Here is a 14,978-nt window from a genome sequence, read left to right as displayed (position 1 = left end):
AATAAAAAGAAACTAATTTAGCATTATCATCATATTCATTATCTTTATCATATTAATCATCCTTTAACAACATCATTTTTCGTTCTTCATTCATCAAACAATCAACAATAAATATTTCAAAAAAACTTTTTGTTGAATCATAAAAATCTTCATATCCAGTCACATTTAAAATGCACTACCCATTTATCCACGGAGCTGAACTGGCTCTTAGAAAACGACAAGAAGCAGAAGGTTTAGTCCCGGAATTTCGAGGTGAAAGTAAGTTTTTTTTTTTTTTTTTTTTCCTCGTTTGATTTCTTGGATTTCTTTTGATTTGTCTAGTAGATAAAAGAAAAAAATTTTTTTTTTTTTATCATCAAGAAAAAAAATTTTCAACTCTTATCTCAGACCAATCAAACCATCTCCACACACACATACACAACCATTTATTTACCCTTACTAACATTTAATCCTTCTAAAGCTTATGACACTGGTGACATTTCCTACCTTGCCGTATCAACATGTATGGTTCTCATCATGGTCCCCGGTCTCGGGTTCCTCTATTCGGGTCTTGCCCGTAGAAAATCTGCCCTTTCTCTTATCTGGGCATGCTACATGACAGCCGTCGTTTCTCTCTTCACCTGGTACTTTTGGGGCTACTCGCTCGCCTTTTCTAAAACTGCAACAAACGGATACATTGGTAACCTCCATTCCTTTGGCATGAAAAACGTTCTCTGGGGTGATGACGGTGCCACTTACCCTGAACTCCTCTTTGCCGCTTACCAAGGCATGTTTGCTGCCGTCACTGGCGCCATTGTTGCTGGTGGTATCGCTGAACGTGGCCGTCTTTTCCCCGTTTGTGTCTTCACTGCTGTTTGGATCACTATTGTCTACTGCCCCATTGCCTGCTGGGCTTGGTCTGCAAATGGTTGGGCCGCAAAGTGGGGGGTTCTCGACTATGCTGGCGGCGGGCCCGTCGAAATTGGCTCTGGTGTTGGTGGCTTTGCTTATGCCATTGTTCTTGGCCGTAGAAAGGAACAACTCCTTCTTAACTTCCGCCCCCATAATGTCTCTCTCGTCACTCTTGGAACTGCTCTCCTGTGGTTTGGCTGGCTCGGTTTCAATGGTGGCTCGGCCCTCGGCGCTAACCTCCGTGCCGTCTATGCTATTATGAACTCAAATATTACTGCATGCTTTGGTGCCATGTCTTGGTGTTTGCTCGATTACCGTCTTGAACGTAAGTGGTCTACCGTTGCTGTCTGCTCAGGTATTATCTCCGGTCTTGTCGCGGCTACCCCGTGCTCCGGTGTGATCCCCCTCTGGGCCTCGGTTATTCTCGGTGTTAGTGCTGGTGTTGTTTGCAACTTTGCCACAAAGATCAAGTACCTCTGCCGTGTTGACGATTCCTTTGATACCTTTGCCGAACACGGTGTCGCCGGCATCATTGGCCTCATCTATAATGCTCTTTTTGGTGCCGATTGGGTCATTGGCCTCGACAATGCCACTGAGCACCGTGGTGGTTGGCTGTCGCACAACTACCGCCAAATTTACAAGCAGATTTGCTACATGTTGGCTTCTGTCGGTTATACTCTCTTCATGACAGTTCTTATTGGCTTTATTGTTAACTACATTCCAGGATGCAAGCTGCGTGCTTCTGAAGACGCTGAGCTTCGTGGTATGGATGATGACCAAATTGGTGAGTTTGCCTATGATTATGTCGAGGTCCGCAGAGATTATCTTTCTTGGGCTCCACCAGCTCAAACTCTTCAGGGTGCTTCTCCCCAAGGCGGCAGTGAGGCCGAGGGTGAGATTTCCAATAAGGTGGATTAAAAACAAGAAATCAATAACAATGCATCTTTGTTCACACGCCCTTTCCCACCCTCCCCCCTCCTTCCCTTTTGATTTTTTCCTTTTTTTGTATTATATAAGTTTTTTTTTTTTTTCTCCCATCCATATACAAACTATATTTTTTTTTTTTTAATTCATTTAGACTATTTACAAAAAAATAAAAAAAAAAGACAAAATTTATTTTTAAAAAAAAAGAATTTTTTTTTTTCATTATTTTAAAAAAAAATTCATAATGTCTTGTTCTCTTGGTCAAGCTTCTCACGATATGAAATCTTGCGCTCAATGTATGCTTCGCGCAGTTTGTTAAACATGGCTGGCGATCCGTAGTGTGCAACACACTGCACCATTGCTTCTTTTTTGTCTGAACACCTCCAGGGGAAGAACACCGGGTAACCTTTACAACACTCGGCAAAATCTATTAATTTATTTTTGAATTATCCAATGGAATTAGTAGGGAAATGGAGGGAAATGGAGGGGAGGGAAGGGAGGTATTGTTGTTAGGTCTGTTTGGTAATTGTTTCATTTTGAATCTATTTAACTAAACTCACTTGAAAACTCCTTTTCACACATCTTCTCTGTCCAAGCCTGGTGCTCTTTCAGTAATGTTTTTTCTTCGGTAGGCGCAAGAATCCACAGCGGCACACCGTGCTCATCTGTTTTTTGTTTTTGTTCTTCAGTAATGTTTGATGGTGGTTGTTGATTTGTAGTTGAACTCATTGTTTTATTTGAATGGTGTTTGTTTGTTTGAGTGTGTATATATATATATATATATATATATAAATTTATGAAAATTTGGTGGTGATGCAAAAAAATAAAATAAAATAAAATAAAATAAAGCTGCTTTTTTTTTTTTTTTTTTTTTTTTTTTTTTTTGGCGGGTTTCCCATTAAAAATTTCAACGTTAGTAAGCAAAAAGTGGCGAGCACCAGTCCCCGAAGACGGAAACCCCCCGTGATGGTCAATGAACAAAAGACTAAGACTAAAGATTAAAGACTAAAGACTAAAGACTAAAGACTAAAGACTGAACTCAAAGAAACCTAAGTGATCAATTCTAGTTGATTTTTGTGATGATGATGATGATGATTATGTGTATTGCATTATGGATTGATTAGAGATAAGATAAACCATTCTAGAAAAAAAAAGGTTTTTTATTTTATTTTATTTTATTTTATTTCGGTTCAGCTATATTCAAAAGAATCTACCCCAGTTTAGATATCCAATTGGAAACATTTAAATGATTTAAAAAGCATTTTATTGTATTTTTAAAATTAATGCAAAAAAAAAAAAAAAAAAAAAAAAAAAAAAAGAGGGAAGACTTAAAACTACAATTATATTTTTATTTATGCTCACAAAATCTGAGTTGATCTAATCCTTAGACAATCACCATTTGATATGTTATCTGATTCTTATCTTTGATCTGATATTATGCTATAGAGCACTACCCTCCACACATTATTCAATTAAATATCCAAATATTGATGCAAAAGCACTATTTTTTTTTTTTTTTTAAAAAAAAAAAATTTAATCAAAATCTGTTTCTTATCTATAAAATTGGACAAAAAAAATTACAATACTCTTTGAAAATCCAAATTGCAAGTTTAAGACATGCAAAAAAAAAAATAAATAAAAAAGAAAAAATTGATTGCTAAAATTGGGATATTTTCACAATGGAATTAAAAAGGTTCAAATCAGGTTGTCACAATCTTATCAACAGCACAAAATAATTTTAAGTGGTATTTAAACAAAAGATAAAAAAAAAAAAAAAACTTAATTTCGGTAATTCAAACTAGAACGAGAATCTCGAAAAGATATTATTATAATTATATAGTTAAAAAGATTGGAAGAATATGTGATAAACGTTTAATGAAGGGTTATATATATATATATTGAGAAACTTTTAATAAGCCGTTGAAGATTATTTGAAATCTAAAGCTAGTTTAAATACTTGAAAAAAATAGATTAAATGAAGCTGTCAGAGACTTTTTCTTATCTTGAGTTTACAGCGAATTTTATGGGGTATTCCAATAAATAGATACTTGATGGGATATTTGGATATTTATAATTCTTTAGATATATAAGTAATTTCTGAATATTCTGTCAAAGTCAAAATATTTTTGTAGTTTTGATAAATGAAAAAAAAAAAAAAAAAAAAAAAAAAAATTAAAATAAAATAAAAGGTTAATCAGCCTTATAATTATAATTATATAATTTTATAATTATAATTATAATTACTGGAGTTACTGAATATAGAATTTACTTAAAGATGACTCAGCATTACATAATTTATTACACAAAGAAGCCTTTTTTTTTTTTTCTCTTTTTCTTTTTCTCTTCTTATTTCTCTTACACATACACACAGCCTCCCTTGGCTGATGACAGAGATGAGTGATGAGGCGCTCTCCTTTTCAGGTGACACACAAAACAAAACCAAAACAAAACCAAAAAAAAAAAAAAAAAAAAATTGTTTGCGCGAAAAAAAAAAAAAAAAAAAAAAGCCTCTTTTACCATCTAAAACCACCACCACCACCACCACCACTACCACCACTACTTTCAAAAAATCCACCATCAAAACTACCACCAACTTTCTATCTTTCCTTTCCTTCCTTCCTTTTCCACAAACACACACACATACACTAACACCTTTTGTTTTAAAACATTTCATATTAAAAAAAAAATACCCTCACATTTCAAAAGCCTAAATAGCAATCAATAATAACCTTGAAAGAGAATTCAAGTTTTTTTTTTTTTTTTATTAAATAAAATAAAAAAGGTCTATTCATTTATACCAAAATATCTCACGTTTTTTTCCCCCCCTCTTCTTTTTTTGTGTCGTCATTCAAAAAGAAATTGAGAAAAAAAGACCAGCAGTAGCATATATCATTATCATCATCATAAACCACTACAAGTAAAAAAAAAATTAAATTAAATTAAATTAAATTAAAAATGAGTTGGAACGGATTCAAAAAAGCAATCAACAGAGCAGGCACTTCAGTATGTTAATCATTTATATATCCATATATATCATACACCTGCTAGGTGCAGTCATGCAATGGATGGAACCATCTTCAGACTACAAATAATGCAAGTACTAACTATTATCCACAGGTAATGATGAAGACCGGCCACGTTGAACGAACAGTCGATAAGGAGTTTGAAATTGAAGAACGACGATACAGAACGTGAGTGATAAATCAACAAAGAAACAAAGAAAGAAACAACCCAGTAATCTTTTTGACTATACTAACCGACTTTTAAACAGCATGGAAACAGCATGTAACAAACTGCAAAAGGAAGCCAAGGGGTACCTTGATTCTCTGCGTGCCATGACAGCTTCTCAAACCCGCATTGCGGAAACCATTGACGCCTTTTACGGTGATGCGGGAACACGCGATGGCGTCAGCAAGTACTACCTGCAGGCAGTACAAGAACTTGACAGCGAAACGGTTAAGGCACTTGACGGTCCATTCCGAGAAACAGTGCTGGAACCCATCACACGATTCTGTGCGTATTTCCAGGACATTAACGAAGCAATCAAGAAGCGTAACCATAAAATGATGGATTACGATGCACTGCGTTCTAAGGTCAAACGTCTGACAGAAAAACCAAGCGATGACGTTACAAAACTGCCGAGGCTGGAAAAGGACCTTGCATTTTCAAAGGAAGTTTACGACCAACTTAACAACCAACTCTCGGATGAACTTCCCAAGCTTATTGACCTCCGTGTGCCTTACCTCGATCCCTCATTTGAAGCTCTTGTCAAGATTCAACTCCGTTTCTGTACCGAATCTTACACCCGCCTGGCCCAGGTCCAGCAGTACTTGGATGCCAGTACGCGTGAAGAGTATGCTACAGGTGCACTAGATAATCGTGTGGAGGAGGTGCTCCAGAGCATGAAGGAACTGTCAATCACGTCACTGGGTAACGTTAATTGAGTAGTTATTATTATTATTATTGTTATTATTGGTATTATCATTATTGTTAAAAAAAAAAAAATTATTAAAATATATATAATTACTACATGGGCGTATAGAGAATTTGAGTAATGTATTTACTCTTGTAGCGACTAGTGCACGCCGCAGCAAGAATGGAGTTGCGAATACTCGACGTGGCCAGGTGGTTGAGTGTGACGTGGTTTGGTTGCGTCAGTAGCGTATCTGGATCTTCAATATCGTTAAAGTTGATTGTTGAGAAGTACGACGGAGGAGCTGGATCTTGTGCTTTCCCTAATGATGACGATGATGATGATGAAGGTGGTGGTGGTGGTGGTGGTAATGGTAATTGTAATGGTGGCGCTGTTGAAGCTAAAGAAGCAGCTGATTCTCCTGATGGAGTTCCAGGAACCGGTGATAATTTGCCTGAAAATGCCTGATCTGGCGGGAGATTGAACGCATTAAAAAGTGGCCGCGGAGTCGATGGCGATGTCAGTGACACGGACCGCGAGCGTGGGGTAGTTGCCAACGACGAGGCCGATCCTGCGGTTGTCGCTGTGGCACTTGACCCGGAACTACTACTCAAAGTATCGCCATTTGCTGCTGCTGCTGCTGCTGCTGCCGCCGCTGCCGCTGCTGCCGCTGTCACTGTGGTTGCCGAAGATAATCCAGGACTAGACAAAGACACTGATGCCGGCGGGTGAAGCAGCGACGAGCCTGTTTGGAACAGCGCAGCCTCCAGATGCGGCGGTAGAACAGGTGGTGGGGGTGGAGCACCGCTTGTTCCGGCCATACCCCAGGCACGTTTCCTTGGTCCATTGTGGTGCGATTTCCGGCGCAACTGGTCGGGTGGAAGAGTTTGGGAGTTATTCGGAGTCTCCTCATTCATGGGGACCGGTACTTGAGTGGTTTGTAAGTGTTTCTCTTTTTCTTCTTCTTTTTCTTCTTCTTTTTCTTCAACTTCTTCTTCTTCTTCTTCTTCTTCTTTTTCGGCTTTTTTGCTTGGATCCGGAATACTCGGTTCACCCTTTTTGCGTCGCTTGTTATCACGGTCCGCAATAGACTCTCCTTCTATTACTACTGCTGATTCAGTACCAGATCCAGATCTACCTTCGCAGCTGTTTTCACGAGCACTTCTGGGACCTCCTTGACGATTACTTCCACTCTTTAAAATCCCTCTCATCAGACTACCTAGCACTTTCTGCGGGTCTACAAAAATCTCCGGAATCTCCGTCGTATATTCTAATGGGCTTTGTTTGCAAATGCCACCACTCCCGCTACTTCGTTCTCCAGCTGCCCGCATCGTCATTCGCCGGCTGCCGTTACTGTTGCTGCTACTGCTACTGCTACTGCTACAGTTATTGTTATTTTTATTGTTTGTATGTTGTTGTTGATGGGCCTTTGAGCCTTTAGTGATTGATTCTGAGCCGCAGCTTTCTGATCCACATGAGTGATGACGACCATCCATTCCTACGCGCGGCTGTTGAGGCCCACTGGATTCTTTACAAGAAGAAGAGGAACAGGAACAGGAAGAGGAAGAAGAACAAGAACAGGAACAAGACGCCGATTGTGAAGAATTGTCGGTCTCTAAGGCTGCTATGCTAGATGCCATGGCCAGGTGGGCAAGACATGGTTTGCGGCACGAGTCACAAGGATTTTCACATGCAACAAAATTTGTTGTTGTAGGTTGAGAAGGAGGAGGAGGAGGAGGAGGAGAAGCAGTTTCTGTGGAATTGATATTCTGCGTTATTTCTTGGTCCAAACAACTACTGGACGAAATGCCGGCAATTGCCGCACATGTTCTTGGATGATTGCGGCCTCCACATCCTGACAACGATCCAGGGGAAATCGAAAGCTTACGGGTACGTTGCTCAAGACCTCTGGTAGCCATTGTGGCGGTAGTATTGTCTGTTGACAAAGATTGTTGATGATGGTCTGCATAGCCGGCCAGATTTGTTAGAGACGGACAGCTGAAGGATGCAAAAGTTGATAAAGATGAAGCTGAGGAAGATGATACTACAGGCACAGGACCAGCCGAGAGTGTGGTAGAAGCATTGGAATCAGTTGTAGGATCAAAACAAGATGTTGTTGAATCGTAAAAGTCTGAGTAGTCGACGGCCAGCGGGACTGAAGACAGACTATAGGGGAGTTTGATTGAAGAGGGTGAGCGGTCTGTTTGATCGAGTGGGTTCATTTTGAGTTGAATCGAGAGTTTAGAAATATTTCAAGTATATATATAATTTGATTTATATATTTTAATAATAATAAATAATAATAAATAAATAAAAAAAAAAAAAAAAAAAAAAAGGAGATTTATTTTTTAGAGAAATCCAGCTGGGTTTTTATAGTTTTGATGGAATTACTAGGGAGTTACTAGGGAGGCAACAAATCAAAAAGTTATTTTGGGACCTCCAACCTTAAAAAAAAAAAAAAAAAAAAAATTGCCCGCCAAAACTTTCAAAACCTCCAATCCCAACTATCATCAAATATCATCAAATATTATTATTATTATTATTATTATTATTATTATTATTATTATTATTATAATTATAATTATAAAAAAAAAAAAACAACAAAATGCCACCACCAGATCAACGCCTTTTTATACCTCCAAAGCAACCAAAAGACCATCACCATAGTAAACCACAATCACCACAATCAATAATACCACCTCCACCGTTTGACGAGTCTCCAGCTACAAGAATTGCCCGCTACACAAACCTCTATACCAAAATCATTCAGATTTTCCCCAAAGACAAGTCCACATTATTAGTCCCCAAACCCAAATCTGCACCTTCTGCATCTAATCTTCACGTCTTTGTAGACCTTTCCAATGTCTACATTGGTCTATGCAAAACTATCGAAACATACCTCGACTACTACTACGCAGCCCCAGATTTAGCAGCTGCTTTTGCAAAAAAACCTTCATCAAAACATATCCACCCTCTCGACATGGAAGCCCTAGATAAAGTCTTGTTAAGAGGCCGTGCTGCTGCCCAGAAAGTAGTCGTTGGATCTACTCCAACTTCAGCTTCAAACCCCATGCATGCTGTCTATGGAAAGATGTTTGCACATGCCCGGAAACTACACTATGATGTAACAATCATGTCGCGTGTGGAGACATATCCAGAGTCATCTCACCACCATAAAGAGCACGGTGTGGATGAACTTCTTAGTGTACGCATTCTGCAGACCGTACGCCAGACACAAACCCCAGGTACCATTGTTCTTGCGACGGGTGACGGTCAACCTCCTGCCTTTACCAACGGTGGTGCTGCGCTCGGGTTTCTGGCAGCCGTCGAAAAGGCCTTGGCTGAAGGTTGGGCCGTGGAACTATATTCGTTTGGTGCTTCACTGAGTGGCAACTGGCGGCGACTGCTGCGTGCTCCTGACCTTGTTCTTGCCCGTTTCCGCATAGTGTACCTGGACGAGTTTGTACTTGGTCTGGCTGCGGGTCCCGTTGTTGCGGCGCTACGCGGGTGCGAGCATGAGGCCAACTTAAAGGTTTTGCAAGACCGTGAGAAAAATAAAATAATGAATAAAGAAAGGGAAGAAAAAAATCAAGAACAAGAACAAGAAATAACGTTTGAAGATGTGCTAGGAATCGAAGCAAAACGGAGACCTCTCGGGAACCACGACGGACTGTTCATGCCGGGTCAGTCACTGCACACATCTTGAGAAGGGAGCAGCTAAATGAATGGTTTATAGTGGATTGCGATTTTTGCTTATCCCAGCTCAGATACCCAAAAATGCGCACCCCCAGCATTTTTTTTTTAGCGTGTGAAAGTTCGAGAAACCCTCACCAAGATAGGGGGCGGGGGAATTTTACGAAAAAGTCTTTTTTTTTGGGGGGGGAAGGCTATTCCATTCATTCAATTTGTTTTTATAAATCTGTGCTCTCATTATTACTACTATTATTTAAAACGCATCAAACAATCGGTCCTCTAAATGGTGGTGTTGGTTGTTTAGGCTGCGTGAATGGTCATCATGCAAAACCTTTGGGTGGTAGTACAACCGGTGGTCGTACACACTTGCCCGGACATTCTTTTTCCCCTGCTGATCCGGAAGTACCGTTACCTCATTAAACATCAGTCCGGATATACTACCACCATTACTTCCTCCATTACCAACTACGAGTGCATGAGTGTGAGCCTGGTGCAACGCTTGGGGCCGAGGAAACTGCGCCTGCTCTTGCTCAAACTTGATCGTCAAATGATGTTGGTGACTCTCATAGACCTTTTCACTCGACTTTTCGTCACCTCCCAAGGCCTCTCGATCAAGGTATTCGCAAAACTCCCCAAGAAGTTCGCCAGCTGATTCCTCCGTAACAGTCCCCAAATCAGGCCCTTCGAAATGACCCCAAGACGTGGACCCGTGGTGGTGGAGGTGGTTGTGGTGATGGTGGTGATAATATTCATTCTCCGATGCATGTGTGGGTTCTTGTGCTTGTGCATGCGCTTGAGCATGCGCTTGAGCACTGGCCAGCAGGTGGGTGGACATTGAGTGCACCGACACTTGGTGAACTGGCACCTGTTGCAAGCTTAGTCCACTCATAGCCCCTGCACCAACTCCATAAGACAATGATCCTGTCAACGCATGCGAATGTGACTTGTTGCGAGTATGACCTGCAACTCTATGACTCTCACTTCCAACTGCTCCGGTTCTTTCGTCTATACCCCTCAATTGTACCCGGGACTGTCCCACTGGAGCACACCACGACCTCGCACGCATATGGCCCCGGGGTCGTGGAGCAATCACTGGCGCAAACCCCTGGATTTGGGTTTGCTGCAGTTGTTGCAGTTGTTGTTGTTGTTGTTGTTGTTGTTGTTGTTGTTGTTGTTGCTGGTAATGTCCACTGCCAACCCCCAATGCCATCCCAGACCCGGTCCCCAAACACACGCTGTGTGCCGGCGATACCGGCTCTTTTATTGTTTCTTCTATCCCCCGAAATGTAGGTGTCGTTTCGTCATCGTCATCCCCGACCTCCTCTCCACTAACACTAGCTTCAAGATCCGCGCGGAACATAACCCGGTTAGGATATACAGGCTTCTTGCGCGAACTACTTGCAGGGCTTTTGCTGGTGCTGGGGCTTGTGTTGCTGCTATTGTGGCTATTGTGGCTATCTCGAAGAACCGCCCGATGGTGAATCATGGTATCTTGGGATGTCCCCGACGACTCTTGGGATTGAGTCTCGTCCTCATCGTCTTGTTCTGAAACGTCTCCAGTTCCTCCATAGTAAATGCAAAACGCTTGTGGGTGCTCTTCTCCTGCACCATCGTCTTCTTTATGGTTTTTCTTCTCTTCCGTTCCTCCCTTTTCAGATCCAACATCTTCTTCATCTTCATCTTCATCTTCACGCGGATCCTCAAGAACTGCTGTTGAAGAAACCGCAGAAGTCCCTGAGGGACTTAGCCCGTAGCCATATACATGTGCATGACGATGCAACTCGCTGCTCGGGTTTCTGCGATGATGGTTGTGATGCGTATTGTTATGCGGTAAAGACTGTTGTGTACCAAGACCCACTTCGCACATGCCGCTCCCGCTAAACTTTATCGTACTTGCGCCTGCATGACCACCACTACAGCGCAAAGTCTCACTGTTGCAGCTTGCTTCGAATCCTCCATTACCCGCAGACTCAGCTGCCGCTTCAGCCGCCGCTTCAGCCGCCTCCAGAGTGTCCTCGCTCGCCGTTGTGCTTTCCCAGCTATCGTCATCGTCGTTGGAGCAACTCGTGCTCTGTGAACTTTCTTCACTTGCCGTGGTCCTCCCGCTCCCACACACAACTTCAATGCCAGGTTTGTCGAGGCTCGGATGCCCATTACGCAATACCACGGGCCGCTGTAAAACCATTGGCGAACCCGTGCGCAAGCTTGTCGGCAATGTGTCCATGGCAAAATCATGATGCTGTGTTATTGTCGGCATAACCTGAGAATGGAGAAAATATGGATCAATGGCTGCCCGAGGGGTCACTACACGGGTCCGCGCATGGGCAGGCACTCGCAGGTTTTGAAGAGTGCATCGGGGTTCGTCCGACAAATAGTATTGTGTTGAGGTCGGTTGTTGTTGTTGTTGTTGTTGTTGTTGGGTCCCAGGTTTGGCCATGAATTTGTGCAATGGTCCGATCCCTTCTGCCAGACTAATATCAATCTGTTTGTTATTCTCATCATTGTCATCTTCATCATCAAGGGCCACTGAAAACCCTTCTTCAAAACTATCAATGTGTCTGTTAAGAATCTCACTTGCCGACGTTTCAGACCCAACAGACGCCCAACGCGGAGTTCTGGCACCATTCGGAACACGACTGTCCACCCGACCACCAGGCTTAGTGCTCACAGACAGCTGGTCCCTCAACCTTTCTTCCCGCTCAAGTGCTCGCTGGTGCAACCCGACCAGCTGAATTGTATTGTTGGCGACGTCGCCCAGTTGTCGCTGTAGATCTGCTGCGCGTGCGTCCTGCGCGCGCACCGCCTGTTCCACAGCGCCCACGCGTTCCAACGCTTGTGCTACGCTTTTTTCCGTGCCGTCAACACGTTTTGTGAGCGTCGCCAGCTTTTCAATGGTTTCAGAAGCACTGGCCTTTTGTTCAAGTGCAGATGCACTCAGGACCCCTAGTTGTGCGTCCAGCGCATCAATCCGTTGTGCAAGTGCATCTTGTTTTTCCCGTTGCTGGCGCACCGTGGTCCGTGTTTCTTCCAAAAGACCTTCGAGTTCGCTTGTTGACACGCTTGTGGTAGGGATGGTGGGAGGAGTGGTAGTGGTAGTGGTAGTGGTAGCAGACCCGCTGCTGCCACTTGAATGTCGCCCGCTCAGGGCGCGTACTTCTACAAATATTGCCGCCATGTCTTGTTGTAGCTGCTCGATTGCCATCTGTCGAGCACTAGCCGCCGCTACTGTTTGGGCCTTTAGTTCTGCAGTTTTTTCCGCAACCTGTTGAGCCACCTGTGCTTCAACCTCGGCAGCTCGCGTTTTTTCCTGGGCTGCCATCCACTCGCGTTGCTCACAAAGTTCGCGCTCCAGTGCGGTGCACATTCCAGCCAGTGTCGCATTAATATGGATTCTTAGTTCAACTGCGTCTGCTTGATGAGCTAGTGACCACGTTGAATGGCTCGGCTTCAAACTGCGACCGGTCGGAAGCAAAGATGCAGTGGGGTCTTCCAAAGGTCGCAGCCGTTTAGATGTGGTGAAGTTTGTTGAATCATCAGGTACGGCCGGCAATTGTTTCTTCTGTAAGGCTGTACCTGTTGCTCCATTTGAGTTTCCGCTAACGGTGGTGGGGCCTCCCTCCGCGGTGGACGGGGTCCACGGCTTGAACACAAATTGCGGTGTGCCGGAATTTGCCGCCACAAGACTCAAGTCCTTTGTTTCGGACTTGTTGCGGGTATGCTGCGGCAGGGCCATGGACTTGTTCATTGATGAGAGTGTGGTTGCAGAACTGGATTTGGAAAGTGGTCGGACTTGACGTTTAGGAGGTATGTAAATGTTTTCTCCAGACCCCACTTGCAGTACATCTGGCGGCGATAATATGTTTAGATTCATGTCGACAGATGGTGGTGAGATGTGATGGAGTCTGAGGCCTGGTGATGATGTTCTATTGGAAGTCGGGATGGTATTTGAGTGTTCGTGGCGTGATGGTTGATTGTTTCGTGTAGTATTTGAAGAAGATCCGTGCGGCTTGAGATCTCTTAGAGTCGCATTGATTTTGTCGAGCCATGCGGCCACATCGTGCGGCAAGCTTGCACGCGTGCCATATGGTGGAGGTGGAAGGTCGTTGGTCACTTGGGACTCGATTTGAGTCATTGAGGATATGTTTGTTGTGGAGTTTTGTAGATGCGGATGCGGATGCGAATGTGGATGTGAATTTCTTAGCGGCTCGGTAGGCTTTGTGATGAGCGATCCGACCGGCGGGAAGCGGATACTGCGGGCTGGTGGGGGCCCGGCAGCTCCATGATGGTTAAGTAGGCGAGAAGATGAGGAAGCAAGAGATGAAGCAAGTTGAGAGAGAGATGAAGATCTTGGTAGATTTGAAGTTGAAATTGAAATTGAAGTTGAAGGGTTTGAGAATAATTGTTGAGTTGTACAAGTTGAGATTTCGTGAGGGATGAAGGATGATGTAGTGACTGACGCGAGGACTGTTGTGGCTGAAGAAGAAGGAGGAGGAGGAGGAGGAGGAGGAGGTAATTGTTGTAAAGAGTTTTGTTTTATTGGAGTACTAACAGCAGAATTTTGCATTTTTTTGAGAATAAGAAATGAATAATACAATAAATGAATTGAATTGAATTTGATTTGATTTATACAATATTCGTGTTTTTTTTTTTTTTGGTATTAAAAAGATAAAGGAAGAAGAAGAAGAAGAAAAAAAAAAAAAAAAATTTTTTTTATTGAAAAATGTCGATATTTTACATTCCTTATAAAGAAAGAAAGACCTGCCAAAAAAAAAAAGAAAAAGAAAAAGAAAAAGAAAAAGAAAATTTTCAATATCATTAAAACCGGTATTCCGAACAATCCATTATTTTTAATACTTTTATTTTTTTTAATTTATATATATATATATATTATTATTATTATTAAATTTCATTTTTTTTTATTTTGTTTTTTCATAATAATAATAATAATAATACCGCGCTTATCATTCAGATATTTATTCATTTATTTAATATACCACTAGAGATACCTACCTCAAAACTGCTTTTAAAAGTCTAGACATTTATATATATATAAATATATGAAATTTCATTTTGTTAGAAAAAAAATAAATAAAAAAATAAAAACGACTCTTTTTTTTTTTTTTTTACTTATTAATTCCTATTTTTCTTATTTCTTTTTTCTTTTTAACATTCAAACTAACTCTTTGATTCACTCAATTATCCCAGAAAGTCTTTTCCCAGTCCAATTTTTATTTTTTATTTTTTTGGCTATAACTTCATTCTTCTAACTCTATATCTATCACCTATATCCATTTCACTTTAATTATGTTTTACTTCTTTCTTCCTCTTATTATCAATTGCTTTGTTTTTATTTTTTTTTTATTTTTGTTATATATTCACGGATCACTCGGAATACTTCTTTTTTTCTTTATATATATGTTTATTCCTCTGCCTCCCCACATCTACTACCTAAGCTAAGGTTTATGAAATATCCTCCAGCCGTGCCAGGAACAACCTTATTTCAATCTCTTTTTTATTTTTTATTTTTTTCACCTCCTCCAAAACATTTTGTTTAATT

General features: G+C 41.6%; 6 protein-coding genes across 6 annotated transcripts; 3 read left to right on the top strand and 3 right to left on the bottom strand.

The window, feature by feature from the left end:
- Positions 1–170: 170 nt before the first annotated feature.
- On the top strand, positions 171–1,809 carry SAPINGB_P000801 (uncharacterized protein; the record flags this gene model as incomplete). The annotated part of the gene is made up of 2 exons (XM_031995524.1): positions 171–258; positions 461–1,809. The coding sequence occupies 2 exons, from the start codon at positions 171–173 to the stop codon at positions 1,807–1,809; spliced, it is 1,437 nt and encodes a 478-aa protein (XP_031851415.1).
- A 245-nt stretch (positions 1,810–2,054) lies between these two features.
- Positions 2,055–2,544, bottom strand: SAPINGB_P000800 (uncharacterized protein; the record flags this gene model as incomplete). The annotated part of the gene is made up of 2 exons (XM_031995523.1): positions 2,055–2,188; positions 2,376–2,544. 2 exons carry the CDS (start codon positions 2,542–2,544, stop codon positions 2,055–2,057), a joined length of 303 nt encoding a protein of 100 aa, XP_031851414.1.
- Positions 2,545–4,770: 2,226 nt separating this feature from the next.
- SAPINGB_P000799 (uncharacterized protein) lies at positions 4,771–5,759 on the top strand (the record flags this gene model as incomplete). The annotated part of the gene is made up of 3 exons (XM_031995522.1): positions 4,771–4,818; positions 4,933–5,006; positions 5,087–5,759. The coding sequence occupies 3 exons, from the start codon at positions 4,771–4,773 to the stop codon at positions 5,757–5,759; spliced, it is 795 nt and encodes a 264-aa protein (XP_031851413.1).
- An 82-nt stretch (positions 5,760–5,841) lies between these two features.
- Positions 5,842–7,950, bottom strand: SAPINGB_P000798 (uncharacterized protein; the record flags this gene model as incomplete). Its single annotated transcript, XM_031995521.1, has 1 exon — positions 5,842–7,950. One exon carries the CDS (start codon positions 7,948–7,950, stop codon positions 5,842–5,844), a length of 2,109 nt encoding a protein of 702 aa, XP_031851412.1.
- Positions 7,951–8,333: 383 nt separating this feature from the next.
- SAPINGB_P000797 (uncharacterized protein) lies at positions 8,334–9,434 on the top strand (the record flags this gene model as incomplete). The annotated part of the gene is made up of 1 exon (XM_031995520.1): positions 8,334–9,434. One exon carries the CDS (start codon positions 8,334–8,336, stop codon positions 9,432–9,434), a length of 1,101 nt encoding a protein of 366 aa, XP_031851411.1.
- Positions 9,435–9,674: 240 nt separating this feature from the next.
- SAPINGB_P000796 (uncharacterized protein) lies at positions 9,675–13,985 on the bottom strand (the record flags this gene model as incomplete). Its single annotated transcript, XM_031995519.1, has 1 exon — positions 9,675–13,985. One exon carries the CDS (start codon positions 13,983–13,985, stop codon positions 9,675–9,677), a length of 4,311 nt encoding a protein of 1,436 aa, XP_031851410.1.
- Positions 13,986–14,978: the final 993 nt, after the last annotated feature.

Source organism: Magnusiomyces paraingens (genome assembly GCF_902498895.1).
Source record: "Magnusiomyces paraingens strain CBS 517.90 genome assembly, contig: contig1, whole genome shotgun sequence".
Taxonomy (NCBI): domain Eukaryota; kingdom Fungi; phylum Ascomycota; class Dipodascomycetes; order Dipodascales; family Dipodascaceae; genus Magnusiomyces; species Magnusiomyces paraingens.
This window is presented reverse-complemented; position numbering and strand designations above follow the sequence as displayed.